At 39.4% G+C, this 25,296-nt stretch overlaps 1 protein-coding gene across 2 annotated transcripts in view; it reads left to right on the forward strand.

Annotated features, from left to right (window-relative positions):
- The window catches only part of Npsr1 (neuropeptide S receptor 1), a 213,529-nt gene that overhangs the window by 15,723 nt on the left and 172,510 nt on the right, over positions 1–25,296 (forward strand). For both annotated transcript variants that reach the window (XM_021207550.1, XM_021207551.1), the window contains exon 2: positions 19,907–20,039. In XM_021207550.1, the coding sequence (XP_021063209.1) occupies positions 19,907–20,039 (133 nt within the window). The remainder of the gene's footprint in view (positions 1–19,906; positions 20,040–25,296) is intronic.

Genomic DNA, 25,296 nt, shown 5'->3' on the forward strand with positions numbered 1-25,296 from the left:
AGAGAGAGAGAGAGAGAGAGAGAGAGAGAGAGAGAGAGAGAGAGAGAGAGAAATTTCTTCCCAGGTGTGTCCAGTAGCTTGTATTTTAGTTGATTAGTGATGAAATTAAGTTGACAACCAAGATTAGACATCGGAAGGGGAGGTACCTTGCTCTCTTGGATGTGTTTTGGGTGTTCCTGGCATCTCCTCACAAACACTGTGTGGTTGGAGATGTACATTATCTTGAAATTATTAATCCATAATATTGTGCAGAAATTAAGCAGGAATGTTTCAATGAGCCACATTAGTTTTCCCATGTTTTTTTTTTCTTTCCCTGGTTTCTTATATTATAGCCCTTTTCATTTTTGATATTCTATTCCCAAGTGGTCAAACCCACATAATGCATAAGAGTTGTGACTTACCTACTCTTTTCAATAGGTCTTCTCTCAAAAACACTATTTTTCAAATATTCTGCCATCTTACATCATCATTGTTAATGGGTGAGCCACTCAGCATGCTGGATTTCCATGCCTAGTAGTGAAGAAAACAGAGATGTGTCAGACAGTGTTAGGAATCAGGCTAGAGGACTAACTTGGTCCCGAGCACTGACTTCTACTGGAGTAACCAAGGTTCCTCCAAAATCCCAGACTTAGATGCCAGTGGCAGTTGGATGCAAACAGACAGCTGAAACTGTAAATCTCAGAATGTAGATGCAGTAATTGACTTGATGTTGAATGGGGTGAATCTGTCATGTTCCTAGACTCTCACTGTTCATAAGGGAGTGTCTTAGTCAGGGTTTCTATTCCTGCACAAACATCATGACCAAGAAGCAAGTTGGGGAGGAAAGAGATTATTTAGCTTACACTTTCCATTCTGCTGTTCATCACCAAGGAAGTCAGGACTGGAACTCAAGCAGGTCAGGAAGCAGGAGCTGATGCAGAGGCCATGGAGGGATGTTACTTACTGGCTTGCTTCCCTTGGCTTGTTCAGCCTGCTCTCTCATAGAACCCAAGACTACCAGCCCAGAGATGGTCCCACCCACAAGGGGTCTTTCCCCCTTGATCACTAATTGAAAAAATGCCTTACAACTGGAGCTCATGGAGGCATTTCCTCACCTGAAACTCCTTTCTCTGTGATAACTCCAACATGTGTCAAGTTGACACAAAACCAGCCAGTACATGGACCTAGGAGTACAGGCAAGAAAATGAAAGGACAGATGGAAACTCAGACAGATGACGAGCTGTGTGAATTGGGTGCACGCTAACTCATTAGCCCATCACAATTTGGTCAACACAGCTTAGCTGCATGAAGAACGGAGCATCTGGACTTAGTGATTTTGGATGCTATCTCTGCATCCGCCTCTGGAAAATGGAGCTTCCAGTCTTTGTGATTTTGGATCCCTGCATTCTCTTATATATTTTTGCCGTCTGCCATATGTCTCTTCTAACCTTTCAGGGCTTTCAGCTTTACATTCTGGCCCTTGCATCTGCCTCTGCCTTCCACATGTCAGCAATCCATGTTTTATGCTTTGCTGGTTTTAGCTGTTTATCAGTCTCCTGAATAAGCTGAAAATATCAGAGTCTGAGATGAGATGGTCCATCCATGAGAATCCTTCAGACACCACCTTCCAGACAAAACAACACATCCCTACTGCCTTAGTTTTATCAATTGCATATCTCATCAGGAAGAAAGCTATCTTTTCAATTTTTGTTTTATAGTAATTATAGTTAGCCCTACATATCTGTGGATCCTGCATCCAAATTCAAATACTAAAAATTTGTTACCAAAGGTCTGCCCTGAACACATAGAGACCTGTTTCTTGTCATTATTTTCCAAGAAGTACAGTATAAAGACCATTTACACAGCATTGCACTGAGTATTATAAGTAATTTAGGTATGCAGTAAAGTACACAGGAGGATGGGCAAGGGCTATGTGCTATGATTACACCATTTTATTAAGGAGATCTGAGCACAGGTGGATTGTGGTAGGAAAAATGCTGAAATCAATTCCATGTGGGCTGTGAAGGATGGAATAGCTTGACTTCTACTTGATTGTAGAGATTTGGACCTGATTTATCCAAATGTTAGTTTTTATTATCTCAAGAGTCTAGAGATTAAATAGTAATTTAAATGTTAATCCTAGTTATTCGTACATTGCAGACACTTGGTTTGTTTATTCAGCAAATATTAATTACTCCATAGACTCAAAGCACAATAGGGTTTCAGATGATTTCTAACAGCTGTGGCTTGATACATTGTGGGAATTCAAATGGAACCTCAGAATTTAATTGTTTCAAAGCTTCCAATCTACCTCATTTGTGGTTAATAAGGACATCCTCTTGTGTGCCAAGACAGAGTCACAAGAGCCACTGTTGAGGTACATAAGGAACATTGGTTTTTCTGTTGCTGGTTGAATCTAAAGTTTCCTGGCAACCAGAACACTGAATCTCATGATAATGTGAACATAGTTCCATGCTCCAAGTCCTTACTGACTGAAAATGATAGGGAACAGGAAATTAACACATTCAATTAAGCTTAGTCTATGGCTCCCAGCACTGCTGATTAAACAGTCCAGACTAGTTGACTAACCCTCCCTGCACAGACTAAAAATGTGCATGCAGTCATTGAACATGTCCGAGACGCTAAACTAAGAAATACATTTAGGAAGGTTATCTGGAGTTGGTGGAAAGAAGCACACGATTAAAATCTGCTCCCTGTGAAGAGGGAGTTGTCACTGGAGATCCAGATAGTGAGGCTCTTCTCCAAGAATTCTCCCACCTTGAGACAAGATCTAGGACAGACCATGCCCCATTTTGCAAGGTGCCTTTCATTATTCAGCTCTGCTTCCTCATTATCAATCTTGTTTACTTGGTGCCCACCATGTACATGTCTGGACAGCCGGGATCTCTCCTCAAGAAGCGCCCTTTGCTCAACCTATCTTCCCTACTGCCAAGTCTTTGCTTGACTATTTTTCAGGTCTTCAGACTCAGCTCACCTTGTGAGTCTATATTTTTAGAATGCAAGTTCTGGTCAGCCATGACAACCTCACCTCGAGTTCCTCATTTGGGATGCTCATTTATGAACATTTTCCTGAAAAGCCATTTTGGTTTTTGGTTTTTGTTTGTTTGTTTGTTTGTTTTTACAGTCTTTGCCCTCACCGTTTGACTATGAACTCTGTGGTTTAGACTCCCATCTAACCCTGCGAACTGTAAGCCAACTGAATGATTTTCACAGTTATACTATTTCTTTTCTTTTTTTTCTTTTTTCTTTTTTTCAAGACAGTGTTTTTCTGTGTAGCCCTGGCTGTCCTGGAACTCACTTTGTAGACCAGGCTGGCCTTGAACTCAGAAATCTGCCTGCCTCTGCCTCCTGAGTGCTGGGATTAAAGGTGTGCGCCATCATGCCTGGCTAGTTATACTATTTCGAAGACAGGTTTCCATTTTTGTTCTAAACATTCTTTCTGTACAACTGTGTATTAGCCCAGTCTCTTCTCAAGGTAAATACCTCCCCTCGTTCAGTCCTCAGAAGGTCATAGAATGATCCTTAGACCACAACTACTCTAGATAGGTTGATCCACAGTCCTGCTATACTGTATAGGACAAGTTTTATCCTCAAATCCTATCCCAGCTAGCCAGCCATCCAGACAACCAGCCATTCTTGTCCAGAAGTTCTTCCATCAATCTGCTTTGCCAGCCCCAGATAGGACCATATATTCTAGAGATGCTGTCTCTATCTCTGTTGTAGATGCCTATCAAAGAACTATTAAAAGTCTCCAAAAGAAGAAAATGAGAATTAAGTACCCATTTATACACACCTTTAAAATATTTTGGGTTTTTTCCTCACAGTGTATGCATATGAAAATGAGCTAGATAATATTAGCTAGCTCTAGACAAGACAGCTGGAGGTAGTGAATACAGAAAAGAAGTTGGGATTCCAATACTCCAACTGCAATTGCAAAGGTATTACAGCTGAATTGCTGGGGGGGGGTAGTCATCTTAAATCTTAAAATAAATAAATAAATAAATATAAAAACCTCAAAACTCCATATTCAAAAGATGGCTTTAGGGAAGATTTGAAGGTAGTGCTCTGAATAAGGGCAGTCCTACCTCTGGGTTTCCATGTCAGTCAGCGGGCTCTTGACCACTTGGCAGAGTTTGTAAAGAAACACAGGATAAGAAAAGATAGGACAAAGTGCTGAGCAAGAAATTGCTAACGCTTCAGTAACTGTCCAGACATCTCTAAGGCTTAGTAGAAAGGCAAACTGCCCATGTGTAATTAAGCATCTTCAGAAATCACAGCTTTGCAATCTGTCTCTGACTCACTGAAATGTCCGTTTACACATATGGATAGCTTATATTCTCAATAAAATTAAGAATTCATAATTTTGCTTTTGGTATTCCCAGCTAATCTAAAAAAACCCAAAACAATCAATCAAACAAACAAACAAAGAAACAGAACTTTAATTGGGACTCAGTAGTTGGGTGAAAAGCCCCACGGTTCTCAGCAGAAGGAAAGTCTTTGCTGCTTGCTGAGAACCAAGGCTTTATGCATTTATCATTGAACCTTTTCCTGCAATTTTATTTCCTGGCTTGAAAAGTAGCAGATATTTACTCCTTCCTGTGTTTGAAATATCAGTTTTCAACATCACATAAGTAACAGCATCCACAAAACATACCATGGAAATGTGAGGGTTCACAGTTCTCTAACCCTCACGCAGAGCAGATGATGTAGCTGAATCTTTCTGTCACTTGTGATTTGTGATTTGTGATTACTGTCATGTGGCAGCCACACATTGCTCCAGTGTCCAAACTGCGTAATCAGAATTGACCTTAGGCTTACTCTAGCCCAGCTTCCAAGCCAAGCTTGGAACAATGTTTGGATCAGAATGAAGATGAAGATTGTTTTCAACATGAAGGCATAAAATACAGTGTGAGGCACTGTTACTGTCTCTGCCCAAGGTGTGAAAGAAATCCACCAAGTGGATAGGTATAGCATGAATTTTCCTGTGTGCAAAGCTGCATCAGAATCCAGGCTACAGGGTTTGCAAGCCAAGAGATCCACTTGTCTCTTCCACATTTGCTTACTGGCAAGATTGAGCACAGGGACACTATAGCAGCCAGGTTCTGATGGGGATATTGTCAACATGGAAGGCTTCCCCAGGTTTGCTCAGAGCCTGATCTGTGATCAACAGTGTACACATACTACTACACATGAACTATGATAGTAAGGTGACGAGCCAGAGAAGCCACTCTCTTTACAACTGATAAATACACTTCAAGCTTTTGTTTTCCGCATTTCAGGACTTCTATGGGAAAGATAGTTCCAACTACATCTAGCTAAATCATGACTTGCACTCCAGTAAAGCCTGTCACACCCAGAGTCAAGTAGAATGACTAAATGGTTTCCATCTCCTGAGATACTTCCCATCACAAATGAACCTCTCTGCATTTGCCATCTATTTATCCATCTAACATGTTAGTTAACATTTACTGTGGGCCATTGTCTTTGGGCTTTTATTTCTGTGATAGAAGTCCATGGCCAAAAAGCAACTTGGGGAGGAAAGGGTTTATTTACTTCACTCTTCCAGGTAACCATCTGTCAGTGAATAAAACAGGGCAGGAATTCAAGAAGGGTGGGAACCTGGAGACAAGAACTGATGGGTAAGTCATGGAGGAGTGCTGTTTGCTGGCGTATTTTTCTTGCTTTGCTCAGCCGTCCTAGGACCACCAGGACCTAGGACTACCAGTCTAGAAGTGGCAGGGTACACATCAAGCATCAATCAAGAAACTGTTCCATGGCCCAATCCAGGGGAGGGATTTTCTCAACTGAGGCTCCCTTTTCCCAAATTACTCCCGCTTGTGTCAGATTTACATCCAACTCACCAGCACAGCCATATAGTTGACAGCATCATCAAAGGGATCTAGACTCAGTGTCGCACACGCACACGCACATGCACACACACTATCAGTCCTATGTCAGCTCTGGCTGACATGACACTTATCATGGGTTCCTGTGATTCATCTCTTCAGAGCTGAGTTGCAGTACTCTGAGGCTCCCACCCAGGCAGCTGACATCATCACATCAGCCAGTTATCCTCTGTTTCAAAGTCAACTAGTTATAAGACATCAACCACAGGGCTGAGAGAACTCTACATTTAGGCACTGAAAATTCTAATCATAGATGGGCCTCAGTAAGAAACAGTACCATGTTCCATCTGGAAACTCATAGTAGAAAAAGAGTACTGATTTCTAAGGTTTTCTGTTTATCTCAACATGGCATGTATGAGTGTGTGCACACTCTCACACAAACACATACAGATGCAAAAAAATAAATAATGATAATCAATGTAAAAATAAATTTAAAAAGAAAAATGGCAAATTCTAGTATGGTTTCCACCCAGTTGTGAGGCATCTGAGTGGAATTCTGTTTCATGTGACCGCAAGGGGGCATTTAGTCCTCAACTATATTCTGTGAAGGTCAAGAGTGGTATTGGCCACCATCAGGATACAGTAGATGTAGGGTTATGGGCAGAGGCACTGATAAACTTAGATAACAGGACAGCAGATTGATTCGGAAAACGGGGTGACCAGGGAGAATGTGAGCACCTTGAGTAAAGGTCTGCCACCCTCAGAACTCTCCAGAAATTGAAGAAAGGATGTAATCCTTCCTATGACACTGCATTCAAAGCTAAGCTAAATCCCTCCATCTTCATCATGGCTAACCATCAAGTCAGTCTAAGGAGGATTTTATTTGTATAATTATTCTGGCAATAAGAAACCCAAAGTCAAAATGCTTCTCACCTAAAATGTATCTCACCCAGACATGAACCAAAGCCTTTGAATTCAATCAGGCTCCACCACTCCACTCAGCTCTGTGGGAAGTGCTACTCCTGCATTGACCTTTCCTCCACAACTCCCCAAATCCTCACATTGCTCTGATGTGTGTGTGTGTTTGTGCGCGCATGTGAATACTATGAAAAATTAGCTAGCCATTCAATGTTTTCAAAGTTATATTTAATGAGACAAGATTAAACTTAATTGAGCACACCTGCTGTATGTTTTATTATCCTTTGTAGCATCAATACTTTAGATTACATCTGATACACTGCTGACAATTAATAAATGCAGTATAAATTCATAAATAAATTGACAAAATAAACTTTTAAGAAGAGCACAGAAATCAATAAAATGACTTTTTCCATCTGAAAATTTCTTCAGATAGGGAGGACCTGTGTGGACTATTTGCATGGATTCTGCCCATCAAACCCCGAGGAGAAGAAACCTGAAGTTGCTTTCAGAGAGCTCTTTGTGCCTGTAAATCCAGTTTCAAACACTAAAGCAAGTCCAGCCCACCTGACTTCCCAGCACTCCTGAAGGATGACTTGCACTTCACTGCAAACCAGTCACTGGATTATAGCTTTAGTCACTGGGTACTCCCAGGGGTGCAGGTATGAGCGCCATACTTACTCAAAGCTAAGATGCCTCAGCCTGAAATGTGTTGCTTATGTAGAGAGAAAGCTGGCCTCCACAGTAGCCCAATGGACAGAAAATTAACATGTGTAGATGTGCCTTTGGTGCCACCGCTGTGCTTGCCCACTCACCATCTGCACAATGGACCATTCCTGGCTGTCACTGATGAGGTCTAACTGCACACACCACAGGCAGAGCTTTGTGTAAAGGAAGGAGAATGTACAGAGATTTAAACTGAAAGGGTAACATTGAGTTTCAGTGTGGAGAACCTGAGTCCTCTTACTGTTTTGACTTGCCTGCAAATGATCATTAGACTATAAAAATAATCAAAAAACGTTTTGTACCAACAATAGAAAATAGGGAGCAAGGATGATGGCATGGGCTTCTGATCTCAGCTACTTGGGAATTTAGAAAGGAGACTGGCAAGTTCAAGACCCATTTGTGTTATACCATGAGTTAAGTCCATCTGGGGAAACTCAATGATTCCCTGTATCAAAATGAAAAGAAAAAATGGCAGATGTGCTCAGCACTAGAATGTTTACTGGTATCCTTAAGGTCCCAAATTCACTCCAAACTTTAGAAAGCAGGAGAGGAGGAGAAAGAGGAGGAGGAAGACAAAAGTTAGCTCATTTTCTGATGGAGAGATGAAAGAATCCCTGAAGTCTATGTAGCTAATTCTATGTACAAGACTGACTTGAAATCACCACTCCCAAAGAGCCACCAGGGGCTCCACAATGAAGGTTCCAGGGAGCAGATTTCTGTTAGGAATGCTGCAGGTGTCACTGTGGGACACTTTGGCTAACACCCTCTTCCAGGTAATAGGACATGGATACCTAGCTTAAAAAAAAAAAAAATGCTTCTGTGGGACCACAGATTGTTCTGGTAAAAATGGAGTCTGTGGTGAAGATAGACCTGATTCCTCACCCCACCATTATCTCTTCTCAGGAGTTTTTCTCAGCTCCCTCATCACGATGAGTAGGAGGAGACATCACAAGCGCTCTAACTTCCTCTTCCTTCATCACATGAGGTTGAAAGAGATCAACAGTGATCAGCGAGCTTCTAGGCAAGTGTAGAAATAAATCACTCCTCCAGACCACTCCGCAGGCTGAGGGGAAAAAAAGATGAGTATGAAGAGAATCAAATAAATTTCATGAAAGGAAATTGCTTGAGATATCAAAATGCTTCTCTCTACAAAACTTATTTCCTGAAAGAGATGGAAGTCTTAGAAACTCATCCATACTCTCAGCAGACTTGAATGGACGTTGTATTAAAAAGAGGGCATGGGTGAGTTCAGAAAAATATTGTTTTAACATGAAAATACCATTACTTCAAAAATCGAGACTGAAAATATAACTTGATAAGAAACATGGAAGAACACTCAATAAAGTCTCATAAAATTCACTAAAGGACGGAAAGCTAAGTAGTGTCAATACAGGCAGAGGAGAGATGCAGAAACCTAGAAGGTCACATAATAACCAGCCATGGCAGAGGTGAGAGGATACAAGGCCAGGAAAATCATGATAGAATTCAATTTACCTGAATCTTAAACGTTGAGCCTTTTAATATAGAAAAAAATGTCAAAAAGATTCATAGTAAAAAAAAAAATGACCTAACCCAAGTAAATTTGTGTCTAAATCTCAAAAATATTAAAGGAAAGAAACCAAACGTCTAACTAGAAAAATGAGTTTCATCAAAGACAAAGAAAAAAAAAAACCAGAAGGAAGGCTGCTCTATAATCCATGTTTGTAGTGCATGTCTAGTGGTTATAAGCAGAACACAGTGCCATCCCCCAGAATCAGTTTTCGTGCAGGTACAGGAGAATTCCAGCTACCAAAGAGGGTTCATATCCTGCCCCAAACTTCCTAAGTGAAGCTGAGAACACTGCAGCCAGAAATTAAGCAAAACAGAAAGGTGATCTTTCAAAAGACATAATTAATAGCTAAATAATTCTTGGTTTATGACACTTTAATACATGTGCCAAAAATGACTGTTAGGAAGGTATGTTAAAATTTATTAATAATTGCAAGAGTAAAATTCTTAAATCATTTCAGTATAACTTGGGGGTTTGTGAGGGAATGAAACGTAAATAATTTTCAAGTTGGATAGTCTTAAGGAATACATAAAGAAAAAAAGAAATATATAAAGTAGATTGCTGTCATATAAACCATAATTTGTCAATTGGTGAAAAGTGAATAAAAGATACCATTTCCAAAAGAAAATTTCAAATACAGCAAGTGATAAAACATTTCAGAAGACTGAAGTCAATGGCCAGTATGATTTCTCATGCCATACTGTCTCCATACCTAGGAACAGATGCATGCAAGAGGCAAACAGAGCAGTGCTCTCTATTGCAAGTCACATGTCTATTGATTTCATGGAGTAAATGAACTGGAGGACTAGGGAGATGACCCAGTGGGTAAAGTACTTACTTGCAAACCTCAGAAACCATGGTAGCTGCCTGAAATCCCTCCAGTTAAAAGGTGGAGATAGAGGACAGGCTGAAGAACTCCAGTTTAGTGTGAGAGTGACTCACTTTAAAAGAAAAGTGGAAAATAATCAAAGAATATGCCTAATATCGATTTTGGGTGTCCACACATACACACAAGTGCATGCACACATCACACACACACACACACACACACACACACACACACACACACACACAACTTCATATGCACATACACACATAAAAAGAGAGAAATGTACGTATGTGAGTGCCCCCACATACACACACAAAAGAGAATTGTAAGTAAATTGAAATATAGTCACAGAGCAATACTATATTACAATAAAATCCTACCACCACTCAACAGTATTGATGACCTTTCATTATAAACCCAAAAGGCAAGAAGCTACAATCTAAATATATCTTGAATGTGTCCCCGAAAGGTTAATATCCAGCCTGGTCTCCAGAATAGTGAGGTTGTGGTGGCTGAACCTTAGTGAAGTAGAACCTTGTGGCAGACACTTTAGCTACAATAGTTTAATTCTAGTGCCAACTGGAAGGAATTGTTGGAGAAAATTGATCCCCATGCCCTGGCTCATGAATCATGTTTGCTTCTTTTCTTACCATATGATCCCTATCTCTTACCAATGTACCCCCCCCCCATGATGATATCTACCAATTTGTAATGTAGCCAGGAACTCTCTCCAGAGTCAAACAGATATAAATTAGATATTGTGCTCTTGAAACACCAAAGCTTTGGGTATGTGATCTACTTTATGTATTACCCAGCACCAGGTATTTGCCACATCAATTGAAAACAGGCAAAAACACCAAGAATATAAAGAATATACATGGTGGGACAGGAGAGATGGTTTGGTTGGTAAGGTGTTTGCTTCACAAGCATGAAGACTTGAGTTTGAATCTCCAGCGACCACATAAAAATCCATGTATGAAACTGCAGTCATTGGAGGAAAGATGTATGCAGACAGGTAGGTCATAAAATATTTGTCACTCACAAAACTGGAAAATATTGATGAAAGATAGCTTCTGTCTTTGTGGGACACTGAAATTCTCATTTCCATCCCCTGCAATGTGAAGAACTGTTGTACAAGTGAATTGGTAATTCTGCAATTTTGTGGAATTCTACTACTTCTTGATTTCAATCATTGACACCTAGGGATGGATTTTATGGGGATTAGATGCATGTAATAGATGTTTGTAGATTTATGGTTTAAAAAATATCTGAAGTTCATTGAACCCCCAATAGAGGGTCAGTATAATAGTTTTCAACGTGTAATAATAATATTAGAAGGCAGAAAGCTACTAAATAGGCCAGATGAAGTGATTTTCTGCTATTATAGTCCATATAACAGAACAAGCATGTTAACTCAGATCAGAGTTCATGGGTTTGTTTTTCAGTTATCTCACCTATAAACCCAAGAACAAAAAATCCTTTCTTTGGTTGCTAGGAAGAATAAATGAGGGGGCATATGTCAAACTACAGAAAGCTCTTGGTTCAACGTACTGCAATGTAAGAAAGAAGCAAGTTCCCAAGGAAAACCTTGAGAAGAGCAAGGTTGCATTCTGTTAAGAAGCTGATTCTGACATCTCAGACATGGTGGTATTTTAGTCTTCTCGTTGTTTGCATATCTTATCATTTTAATTGCATGTATTGGTGGAGTTTTTATCATTATGAGAGATCCCTCAAGATGCTCTCATCAGGTTCTTCAAATCCGATTGCCATAGTAAACATGACATCTTTGCAGAACAGTTCTTAGCCCAGCTCCATTGTCATCTCTTACAGACTAAAGTTCCATGCTGTCCCTTTCTTTCCAGAAACTGAATGAGAAGTTGATCTATTTATCTTTTGTCAGAACAGGGAAGTCTATTCTTCCTTTCACATCCTCGTTACTGGAGGATAAGATTCTCCTGGCAAGGACATATCAGACTGATGCAAAGTTGTACCCTCCCTGCAATGGCGAACACAGTGATAAACAGGCAGTCTTACTCTCCATACAATTTTAGATATTGTCAACAACAGTTCACCTTGACCTCAAGTAACCTTTTATGGCATGTTAACAAATGTGGAGAGCAAGTTCATGTAAACACAAGGAAAGTGGAAGTGTGTAAGTCCTTATGGGTTATGTCCTTTCCCATGTTTGTGAAGAACAGCAGTACAGGCAGCAAAGCTTATCACTTCCTCAGTTTCTCAACAGTATCATAGACATGTACAGTGACCATACCAAATAGATAGTACATCTAGAGTCTCAGAGTAGGATAGTGGAGGTGACTATTTTTGACCCACCCCCTCCTTAGACAAGAGTGCAGTTCCTGAAGTATCTCCAGGGACCTCAGATCATCAGATGATAAATAAGCTTACTCTAGCGTCTAGAGACAGAGTAAATATTAAGTGATGATGCTTACCAGGTGTCACTATCCTTCCTGACAGTGTAACATACACAGACTATATTCATTCCTGTCATAAACACTTTGTCACCTCCTTGGTACTATAATGTATCAGTGTCAGTTAGCCCTACAAATGCACCTTCTAAGCCAAATAAACAAATCTATCATTCTCCAACTTGATCTACAATGCTCAAAAGAGAATTTCTCCATTATCAAATCCATTTGAAATCCACAGTCACAAATACACACACACATATATATACATATATACACATAAAAACATATGTATACATACATATACATATATGTGCATCTGTATATATGTAGGTATGTGTATATGTGTAGGTATATCTGTGATATACATATATCCACATATATGTGTGTATCACACATACGTATATATAGCTACTTGGTAAATGTCCATACTAGGATCATCCTAAGCTAACTATATTATGAAATTACCTAGGTCATAACCCATACGTTGAAAAAAAAAATTTCAAAGGCCTCCAACACACACAACTTCTTGTGGCCATGATCATAGTTCATAAACAAGAATTGTTTCTGTGAGATTCTGGGCATCTATGACAGCCTAGCTTGTTCAGAACACATAGAGCATGGAAGCAACTACAGAAAACCTTGGCAGAAAGACAGCCAACACTGGTGTCCCAACACTGTAAAGGCACATCAATCTCTACAGCTACTTCCATAAGCTGAGCAAGAGCACCCTGTGACTCCATTTGACTTCTCAAAGCATATCACTTGCCCAAGGACTCCTTCAACCTTTCACGAACCACGGTGCCTCTATGGTCACTATCCTTCCTGACCGTATAACATACACAGACTATATTCATTCCTGTCACAAACACTTTGTCACCTCCTTGGTCCTATAATGTATCAGTGTCAGTTAGCCCTACAAATGCACCTTCTAAGCCAAATCAACAAATCTATTATTCTCCAACTTGATCTACAATGTTTAAAAGAGAAGTTCTCCATGATCAAATCCATTGTTCACGTCCCACTACCAGATGACCACCTGCTGGATAGGAAGTGTCAGCACGATGCATGGAAGAACCCCTTGCTATTAGCTTCTGGTAAGGGGTTGTTTATCCAGCTAGATGAACAACTCAAAGCAGAAATTATCTAAAAAAAAAAAAAAAAAAAAAACCTGAATCTCCCCATTGGATTCAAAACAGTTCATTTCAAGATAATAGTACGACCTCCCTGGGCTTTCTTGATGCCGCTCATATGAAGACTACTTTTGAAGTAACAAGTCACCAGACTTATAACATCTCTGGTGAGCAGAGGACAAATGACAAGGTCTATGCCTTAACAGTCAGCAAGAATGTGATCCTCTAAAGGGGAAATGACAAGCACATTAGAAGTAAGTAATCAATTACCTGTACCTTCCAGATTAGCAAAGATCAGCGCTGTGCTTCTCCCACATTTTTCTGCCCCCTCTCCCCTCTTGACTACCACAGTGCCTGCCCTCATTTACTTTCATAGAGCTATGATACAAGGCCCTTATCTACCCAGAAGCTCAGGCCTCCATCTCTAAACCCAGGATAGAAGACTGAAATATTGCCTGATGTACTCTAGGGTTCATGGAAGTTCTGGATTGATCCTGGACTTCCAGGAATGATAGTCTTGTGGAAAAGCCTAAGGACTTTTTTCCATCTCTGTTACTCTCTGTAACATGGCATGAAGATTGAGGTTTTAATATGGCAACCAAAGGTACCCCCACTTCTGTTTTGATCAGAGGGAACTAGCAAGTAAGACAATTTGACTTCACTCAACTCATTTCCCAATATGCTCCATTTCCACAGTCATACAAGCATTTATTTTTACATGCATGAGCATGTGCATGTGCATATGTGTGTGTGTGTGTGTGTATCTGCATGTGCATATGTATTCTATGTCATAGGTTGCCTTTTTTTTATTCTCACCTTACATTTTTTAAACAATGTTATTAATTCATTGAGAATTTTATGCAATATACTTTGAACATATTCACTCCCCATCCTCAACTCTACCCATAACCATCCTCTCTACCCTCCACACCCTTCCTATATAACTTTGGATTTTCTTCTCAGCCCCATTGAAGTCTAGTTTGTGTTATCCTATTAGACTTTAGGAATGAAGTCTGCTCTGACATGTGAATAATCTACAGAAATAAAATCATTAAAGAAAACTGACCCTCCCTCTCCTGATAGCTATTAAATGCTGGTAGCTCATCAAATAGTGCTGGGATTTCATGCCTCCATCCCCTTTGTAAGTTGGAATTTTGTAGAGATTGAATTTCCATAGTTTTGTGTGTGTGTGTGTGTGTGTGTGTGTGTGTGTGTGTGTATGTGTATGTATGTACTGACACAACTGCTAAAGTTCACATGTGCAGCTGCCCTGCCGTGTCTAGGAATACACTGTCCCCTTGATGTTACCTACCATCTCTGGCTCTTAAAATCTTTCTGTCCTCCCTTCTGAGAAGATCTCTGAGCTTTGGAAAGACAGGGTTTTTATAGAGGTCTCCTTTAGAACTGAGAACTCCATAATCTCTTATTTTCTGCATGGCTGAAGATCTAAAAGATGCTCTACTCGATGAGTCTAGCAATAAATCATTGGGAGTCATTTTAATACTGTATTCACATTAGGTTCTCTCTGATGGTCTTTGGCTTAGCTCTTGTTACCTTGTTGATGGTGACAGGCATGGGTTTCATCTCATGGAACAGGCCTTAGATTTCAATAAAAATGTGATTGGTTACTTCCATAGTGTTCATATTGCTCTTCACCAGACAGGTTATCTTGCCCAACCAATGGTTGTTGTAGTTTGCAGTGTTCAGAAATTTCTGAGAGTGATGATGTTTCTCCTTCCATTGTGTGCACAGAACTATGAAAACTATTCAGTAGGGTAGTGATTCCAAATGAGTACCAACTTGGTTTCCCCACGTTCTATGGCACAAATGACTGGTGTCTTCAGCCTATACCAAATATAGGTAAACCTATACCAAACGTTTATCTCCAGGTTGAGCAAGAAATTTTGTCTCAAAAGAATAAGGTGCTGCTGTTGTTCACTAACCAGTAAAGTCCTGTGATCTTTCTACTACCCCATAGCTAAGATTATAAAAATTTATTACTGTGTGCTGGGAGTCAGAATACAGGTCCTCATATTTTCACAAAACAAACAAACAAACAAAAAACTTAATTTACTGAGCTATCTCTCCACCTTCTATTAAACTATTTTATTAATGTATATATGTATGCATTTTTCATGTATGTGTGCTTGAATGTATAAGTATTTGACATGTATCTATTTATGTATTTTATGTGTATGTTTGTATAAAAAGATGTGTGAAAATTACAAACAAAATTTTTGGAGTCATTTATTTCCTTCCACCATGCACAACACAGGAATCAAAGTCAATTTCCCAAATAGCTGAACCATATTTCTCATCCTGTCAATCCATTTCTTTTTTTTTTTTTTTAATTTTAATTTATTTTTTACACTCCATATTCCATTCCCCGACCCACCATCTACCCTCCAACTGTTCCACATCAGACACCTCCTCCCCACCCAACCCCATCTCCATGTGGGTGTCCCCAACCCCCATTCTACCTGACCTCTATACTCCCTGGGACCTCCAGTCTCTTGAGGGTTAGGTACATCTTCTCTGAATGAATACAGACCCAGAATTCCTCTACTGTATGTGTGTTGAGAGGCTCATATCAGGTGGTGTGTGTTGTCTGTTTGGTGGTCCAGTGTTTGAGAGACCTCTGGGGTCCAGATTAATTGAGACTGCTGGTCCTCCCACAGGAACACGCTTCTCAGCTTCTTTCAGCCTTCCTTAATACAACAGGGGTCAGCTGCTTCTGTCCATTGGTTGGGTGCAAATATCTGCATCTGACTCTTTCAGCTGCTTGTTGGGTCTTTCGAAGTGCAGTAATGGTAGATCCTTTTATTGTGTGAGGCACTCCATAGCCTCAGTAATAGTATCAGGTCTTGGGACTTCCCCTTGAGCTGGATTCCTCTTTGGGCCTGTCAATGGACCTTCTTTTCCTCAGGCTCCTCTCTGTCAACCCATTTCTATGTGAAATAGTTTATTCTATTGTGTAAAAGTGTCACTTTTATTTAGACATTTCTCCTGCTTGCTAGAAAAAGTTGTACTGTATGTTGACTCTAGAAAATAAAAAAAAAAGTTAATGCATACACAAACTAACACTATTTGTTTTTTCCATGTGTATGTTTATAAAGTATTTTGAAAGCATTGGCAGGATATAGACTATAATCAAAATTATATTTGACTAGAACTATATTTGTCTACAAAGGAAAATATATGAGTGAAGTCTAAAAATTTAGAAAAGAAATCAAGGAAAATTCACATAATTCATGAAAGAAAAAAGAAATCTATTTTCTTCCTAGATTTAGCTTTGTCATGGCTTCCACCAGCTGTGTATTGAAGCAGCAAGAACCAGTTTTACAATCCTAAAAGATGCAACATGTGTTTTCCCTTTATTGAAGAGGCTGCTGTAAAGCTGGGCTTTCAGTATGATTCTTTATAATGGACAGTTGCTACAATAGAAGCAGACATGACTAGTCGCCGAATACATTTCTTCCTTGGCCCACTTAAAAGAAGTAATTAAAAAAAAATGTTCTGGGGAGAAGGGGGTTGTAACCCCAAATAATTCCATGTTTTCTTCTGTTTGAAATTGTATTGCCATAAGTCTAGAAGTGGTGGGGTATGCCTTTAGCCCTAGCACACTTTAGGTGGAGGCAGGCAGAGCTCTAGCAATCAAGACCAGCATGAGCTACATATTGAATTCCAGACCAGCCAGAGATACCCAGTGAGACCCTTTACCAAAACAGAACAAAACAAAACAAAAAAGCAAGCAAGAAAACAAACAAACAAAAATCAAAACCACAATTATTATATTACTATATATTATATATTGTTATAATGAAAATGTAAAATCCAACGTGAAGCCTCAGTGCTTCAGACTACCTACTCGAACTGTAGGGAAGTTTATCAAGATTATGGACTTCGGATCTGCCTAATCTCAATGTATAATTTTTTTTTACTTATACATTCTTTACAATAAAGATTTAACTGCTAGATAAATAAATAAATGAAGTGAAAGACAACAACGTAACATTCTAGTATAGTTTAGCATGATATATAAATTGCTTTGCTATACATAAACTATGGTTTTTAAAACCTGAAACAAGCCAAAATTGTGAAAAGTCCAAGGTAACATATAACTTGGAGAAAATTTGACCCAGGCGCAAACATGCACATAACACAGCTTCTTCTTCGAGTAGTGAAGTATGGATTTTAGTAAGATTTGATTATATGTGTGGGTCTGAATGTGGGCATTGGCTATGAAGCCATAACTGCATCCTCATGAAAGGAAGAAGAGCTGTTTAGGGAGTAGACTCCTGGGAGGTCACTAGAACACACAGACATGCCTGTGGGAAGCAAGTGCCTAGGGACTGAAAGGCAGAAGTGGGGTCAAGGAGAGAGGCCCCTTGGTCTTGTAAACTTTATATGACCCAGCACAGGGGAAGGCCAGGGCCAAGTAGTGGGAGTGGGTGGGTAGGGGAGCAGGGGCGGGGGAGGGGGTTATAGGGAACTTTCGGGATATCATTTGAAATGTAAATAAAGAAAATAATAATTAAAAAAAAGAAGTGGGGTCAATGAAGTAGAAGAGAAGGAGGAGGGGTCTCTACAAAAACACCTTTTTGAAAATGTCATAATGAACCTAATTCTTTGTGTGCTAATTAACAGTAAATAACATTTTAATGACGTTTGCCTTGGAGGGGGGAGTTGATTAAAACAGAAAGACAGCCAAAAAGTATATGGTCTGTATTGTTCTGGTTTCTTAAAAAAGAATTTATTCTTCTGTTATCACATAACTCAGATTTATTTCTATGTTAAGGAAAAAAAAAAAAATAGTGTTACTGGTGAGCTCAGCAGGCACAGAGAGTACCAGCCCAGGTTCTTCAATGAATGGATTATGGTGAGAGTATATATAATCATAGTCCTTGTCTTAATGATGCTTCAACTCTTGAAATTTTTTGCTTTATAGTCATGTAGAAGAATATGCACTCAATATAAATACTGCTTGTTTGTGGTGCTGGGGTTTCAACACACCACAACTGTCAAGGCTAAGCAAGTATTTGACCGCTGAGCCAAATGTCCATCTCCATAAATAGTTCTTTGAATTTTGAGCTTGGATATTTTTCCTGGGCCAGCAGCATGCAGTTTGATCTTCTTTTGCAATACAGTGCTCAGTGAGCCACACTGTCATGAGAAGAAGCAGTTATTTGCAACCATTTTCAACAAATCCCTTATGGTATTTAATACTTTCTTATAAAACAGATTTTATGTTAGATAATAGTGTTGAACTATGACTTAATTTAGGTCTTTTGAATAGTTAAGGTTGGCTAAGCTAAAATATGATGTTTGATGTGCTAGGTAGATTAAATACACTTATAAACTGATATTTTCAACATAAAAGGGATTGTTTATACTCAATCCCATGGGAAGTCCACTCACTGCATGAGGGCTGTCCACACTGAGGAGACTAATCTCCTTCACTGACAGTAGATGCTAAACACATCTATGAAATTACCTGACTTCAACATCTTAGATTAGTGTTTCCCTAAAGAGCAGCACTCCAGAACCTCGCTAAATAACACACAGACTTTAATCAACACTTGGGATTCTTCTGTTCTTGTGCTAAAGCCCTGGTCTGGTCCACTCTTAAGATGATCTCGCCTAGATCTCTTGGGATGATTTGGTTTTGATTTCAGGTCTTGCTGGATTTCTCTAAGCACCTGTTCTGTTCTTTCTGCATAAGCCATATCTCAGCTGAAGTCTAGAGTGTCCCAGGACCTCTGTTTATTCTGTTCTGTGGGTATCATGCAGACAAAAAGCTCCTTTTGAAGTGATCATGGAAAACTTCTTGTGAGGGACTTGGCATTTTAAGTGAGTGGCATCCCTGCTCTTTATTAATTATACATTATTCAGCAGAACTTTAATATTACCATCTCATGAAATTTGTTAAAGGAAAAAGAGAGAGTTAACCCATAATCATGCTACCTAAAATAGGCACTGTTAACATTTCAGTGCACATTATTTCTTTTCCTATGTGTGCAATTTTGCAAAGTTATAATCATCTCCAATATACAATTTGATCATATTTCCCACTTAAATATTATAATACATGTATTTTTTAGTGTCTCTACTAAGTCTTCATCACTTACCTTTCATAGCTGCACAATAGTTCACCGAACTGATGAATTTGGTTTACTTATCTATCTTATTATTTCTAAGTACTTTTTTCTTCCATATCTTTGTGACTTTAGTGTTCTTTTATACACCCTGATCTCTCACATGGAGTTAAAATTACTCCCAGGCCAAAGGAGAATTTTTGTTTGTGTCAATTTACACTGAAGCTCAGGTAAAGGAGTCAAGGTTCCCTGGGCATCTGCTGGTCAGGAGATAGAAACCATGAAAACGCATTCTAGTGCCACTCACAGGAATGTGTAGCATCTGTCTTAGGAAGCACCCTGGTCCTTTACCTGCTCTGTTTCAAGCTACTCTATGTCTTGCAGACAGAACAGCTGATAACCCTGTGGGTCCTGTTTGTCTTCACTATTGTGGGAAACTCTGTTGTGCTGTTCTCCACATGGAGAAGAAAAAGAAAGTCCAGAATGACCTTCTTTGTGACTCAATTGGCCATCACAGGTAAGTAACAACGTGTATACCAGAATGAGAGAAGAAAGCTAGATGCAAAATTCCCGTGGTGTTAGAAAGTCTGGTAATAATTTCTAAATGGATATAAAAGCCATGTTTGAATGTTTCCTTTAGCAAGTTTAGTACATTTAGATGTCCACAAGATTCACTTACAAAAATAACTTCATATGTTACCAACATGAGAATGTCACCTTCAGTGTCCTCACAAAAGCCCTCTCTGTAGGGCTTCATGTTTCCTATACAGAAAAGTCTCCCTAGCATGCTAAGATCATTTTATCTTATCATGCCATTTAAAAGAAGAAAGAATACATCCTAGAAAATCAACCATCATGATCTATATTTAATGATAAAATGTGACATCTCCAGTCCTTTGCAGATTGAAATCTATGGATATGATTTTCAAAATACAAATATGTGGAATACTGCTGTTGGAGGTAGCATGAAAATAAGCTGATATTCAGGATCTGGATTCTCTAATATGGCTGTGGGGCATGTCATGTCCAGTTCAGAAGTGTGGACACAACACATCTGGAAGGGGAAGGGAAGGAACATGGAGGAGGAGGAGGAGGAGGAGGAGAATCAAATGAGGCTCAGATGGAGGGAGCAAGGATCCTCAGACCAGAGGAAGGGTGGAACCAAATGACTCTCAGAAAAAGTCCATGAAGAACCAGATATGGAGCTGAGGGATAAGCTAGGAAGGTAGATATAAAGTAGTTTAATTTGGATCAAATTATAGAAAAAATGGGAAAATGTTTTACATGTTGCAGGAAAGATGGTAAGTCTCTATCAGAGGCTGCTCAACACATCTCATGATCAACGTGGGCTATGCATTGCCTCCGCTGCAACAATGGCAGTGGACTTCTTGGGAATTTTACTTTGAGCCACAATCTGAGAAATTTCTATTTTATTGGATATTTTCTTTATTTACATTTCAAATGTTATCCCTTTTCTTGGTTTCCCCTCCAAAAACCCCCTATCCCATCCTCCCCCCCCTGCCTCTATGAGGGTGCTCTCCCACCCACCCACTTCTGCCTCCTCACTCTAGTATTCCCCTACACTGAGGTATTGAGTTTTTACAGGACCAAGGGCCACTTCTCTCATTGATATCCCACAAGACCATCCTCTACTACTTATGCTGCTGGAGCCATGTGTCCCTCCATGTGTACTCTTTGGTTGGTGGTTTAGTCTCTGGGAGCTCTAAGGGGTCTGGTTGGTTGATATTGTTGTTCTTTCTATGGGAAAAATTTCTTAAAGAAAATTGTTGTACATTTTATTTCTTTAATAACGTTTAAATTAATTTTTGAAAAACTCATACAATGTAGTTTAACCATATTCACTACCATCCTCCAACTCCCAGTTGAGAGCTCAAATCTCAAACCACAAACAGGAAGAAAAAGAGCACATTTTAACTTGCATGAGTCTGTGAAACCTCAACAGCCCCCACCCCTCATGAGTGCCATACTTACTTCAGGAAGGCCACACTTCCCCATCCTTCCCAAACAGCCACCAAAAGGAGACCAAGTGTTCAAATGCTCAAGACTTGTGCAGACATACAGTCAGGCAGTGGTGGCGCACGCCTTTAATCCCAGGAATTAGGAGGCAGAGGCAGGGGGAATTTCTGTGTTCTAGGCCAGCCTGGTCTACAGAGTAAGTTCCAGGACAGCCAGAGCTATACAGAGAAACCCTGTCTCAGAAAAAAAAGACTTGTGCAGACATATTATTCAAACTAACACATTTCCTTTTCTTTTGAGAACTTTGTTTAGTTTTATACCCCATTTGTAGTTGGGTTGTTTGTTTCCTTGAAGTTAATATTTTTTAAAAAGAATTATTTGAATACTCTACCTGTTAATCCTCTGTGGGACATATAGCTAGTGAAGGCTCTTCTCAATTCAGCAGACTACCCCTTCCTTCAAGGGATAATGCCCTTTGCTAAGCTGATGCTATTTTGTTTTATGTGATCCTATTCACCAACTCTTGGAATTAAGACCTGAAATTAACTGATCTTGTTGTCTTAGAGAAAGCTTTTATATTTTTATACTTTTAGAAATATTTCAAGTGAAGAATAATTTTGAACAAGTGAAATATTGCCAGAAGTCTAAGATTGAGTCTCAGGGTCCTAAGATGGTATGTCTTACAAAGGCTATTGAAAGGACCCCCTACACAAGGCGCCATGACCTCGGAGTCTTTGGCAGCAAAGATGAGAAGACATGAGTAAGAAAGAGAGCGTTTATAAACAAAAGCAGGCATCATTGAGGAACCCCACTCTTAGAATTTATATAGATATGATTTCATACCCCTACCCATTTCCCTGTGTCTCCTCCAAGTTTCTCTAACTCTAAGCCCCTGTTATATTTGTCTCTGGCTACCTGTCTCCCCCTGATCCCTCCTGTCTCCCCTGACCCCTCCTGTCTCCCATGATCCCTCCTGTCTCCCATGACCCCTCATTCTCACGGACATCTAATTTTCATCAGCTCATGTGATTTTATTGCATGCAAGACTAACCAAACATTCACCTCTTCCTTTGTTTTGCATTACCTGCAAAAACATGGATTTTTATGCTAAAAAGACTTTAGTGAACACTTTAAGAAACATACTTACATCATTAAAAACCAAATATCTTAAAATTGTATATAATATGTTCTTACAACTGCCAGCTGCTACCAGAATTTCTCAGTTCTATGTTGTTCCAACTGTGTGTCTTATCTGTACATTCTTAAAAGTTTAATTTATTTCTAAATGTCTATTATGTCAAAAATCTTGCTTTTCTTTGTTTAATTTGTATTTTATTTGCCTTACTTTTTATTCCTACCAAAGAATATCATTTAGATCCTTTGTTTTCAAAAACAGCAGATATCAGGCTTCTAAATAGAGAGAAAATAAGTTTCTGTCTAAAGAAATAACACCAGAGCCAGTTATAATGAGAAATGTATTGGCAAACATATGAATTCACATTTTTCTTAAAATTCTCCTGGTCAGAAAAGAAACCCTTCTGAATTATTTTAAATGGTGAGTTCATGGTTCTAGCTATTAGCATATTATGTGGTCTTATTTCAAACAACTTAAACTTGTCCATTTACAACCAATACTATAACCTATACTAATTCGAGCAATGTTTGAACTTCATTACAAGGTATTCATCACTCCTGCAGAGAGCTCAGACTTGAGGGTAAACAATCCATAAAATAATTTTTAATCCAAAAGAATTGTAAAATGCTGTTCTTAAAACATGCAAAAAGTACTTAAACTTTTACATAGCATATAGGTATTATATATACTTAATCTAAAGGAAGTTTGTTAAGAAAAAAGATAAAACTATTAGAATTATGAGCTCAGGTAAGATCGACTATAGCAACAGTTACATTGTATATACGCTAAGTAGCCACACCAAAATAACAATATCATCATAATACATTTCTCAAATTACCAGCTATAATCTTTTCAGAAAAAAATACCTTAAATTTAATATATAAAAGGTTCAGATTTAAAAGAAAAGCAGAGGATAGTAAATCACTGTAGGTTGGCTTTCCATTACAAACAAAATTCACACTACATATGATGACCATATTTGACCTGGGGGTAATTTGTTAATAACCACAGATATATACATTTAAAATTAAGAAGTTGAAAATTTTGCGACATTATAGAAGACGGGCTCACAAAGTATGAATCCAATCCACATTTCACCAGGACCAATATTAAGCTGTAAGGTTGAGCTTGTGAAGAATGGAGGACAGGGATGGAGGAGTTTAACATTTTCAATGGTCCATGCAGACTTTATTTGAGGACTTAAAATTTTTTGTCTACATGGACAGTGCCATGGTAAGACTTCTCCACAGTTTTTATTTGTAATTTTTAAAATAAGCCTGAAACATTCCGTGCCTCAGTCTCCCTAATGGTAGAAATAAAGTATAGAGGGAAATTTTCTACTGACATGAATGGAAGCCTTCATGAAGATCATGTGGCCATCTAAGTTAAAGAGAAAAGCTCACATCATCTTATACCTGTTGAGCATTAGGATTCTGTTTGGAGCTGTGTGTGTTGGGTTTTTCTACATAGAGGACAGAACACTAAGACCCTGGACCTGAAAAGCAAAGGCAGAGGCAGAGGCAGAGGCCTCTGGTATAACCTCATCAGGGTGAGCTGGTCTCACTCGAACGTGCTGATGGCAGACTGTCTCTGCAAAGAACAAGCCCACTAAGTACAGCTGTCCTCTATAGGTGACTTCCTGTTGGCACCCAGGGGAAGACATTAATTTAAGGGGCTGCTGTGGTTACTTCTCTATTGCTGTGAGAAAATAGCTTGGCCTCGGCAACTTCGAGGAGGAAACTTTGGGCTGATGGGTAACAGAAGGGTAACGGTCCATCATGGTGGTGAGTAGCATAAGCAGTGGTAGGAGCAGGAAGCTGCTGACTTCTTTGATCAGAGCACAAATGCAGAATGTGGGGGTCAGGTGTGGTGATTTGAATAGGAATGACCTCCATAAACGCCCAATTTGAATGCTTAGTCACTAGGGGTTGGCACTATTAGGGGATGTGACCTTGTTGGAATAAATGAGGCTTTGATGGAAGAAGTGTGTCACCGGCACAGGGGTGTGCTTCTGAAGATTCTACTGCTCAAGTCAGGTTGTGTCTGTCTTCTCCTATTGCCTGTGGATCCGCGCAGATATAGAACTCTCAGCTCCACCTCCAGCACCATCTCTGCCTGCATGCTACCATACTTCCAGCCATGAAAACAATGAATTACACCTCTGAACTGTAAACCAACCTCAACTAAATGCTTTCCTTTATAAGCTTTGCCATGGTCATGGTGTTTCTTTGCTGCAGTACAAACACTAATTACACATTGGGCATTAATTTAAACACTCAAAGTTCACCCCCAGTGAGGTACATCCTGCAGCAAGCCTCCACTTCCCCAAAGTCCCATAGCCTTCCCAAACAGAACTGCAACTGGAGGCCAAGTGATCAAATGCCTGAGCTTCTGGGATACTCAAACCACCATAGATATGGTTCTGGTTACTTCTCTTTTACTAGGTAACACAGTCCATCTTTGAGGGAAGTCAGAGCAGGAACTCAAGCATGAACTTGAAGCAGAAACTATAAGGAATGCTTTTGGCTGGCTTGTTTGGTCCTGGGCACATGCTTAGCCAACTTTCTTATATAGCTCAGAGCCACCTTCCCAGGGAATGGCAACACACACACACAAACACACACACACACACACACACACACACACACACACACACATGGAA

This window comes from Mus pahari, chromosome 10 (genome assembly GCF_900095145.1).
Source record: "Mus pahari chromosome 10, PAHARI_EIJ_v1.1, whole genome shotgun sequence".
Taxonomy (NCBI): domain Eukaryota; kingdom Metazoa; phylum Chordata; class Mammalia; order Rodentia; family Muridae; genus Mus; species Mus pahari.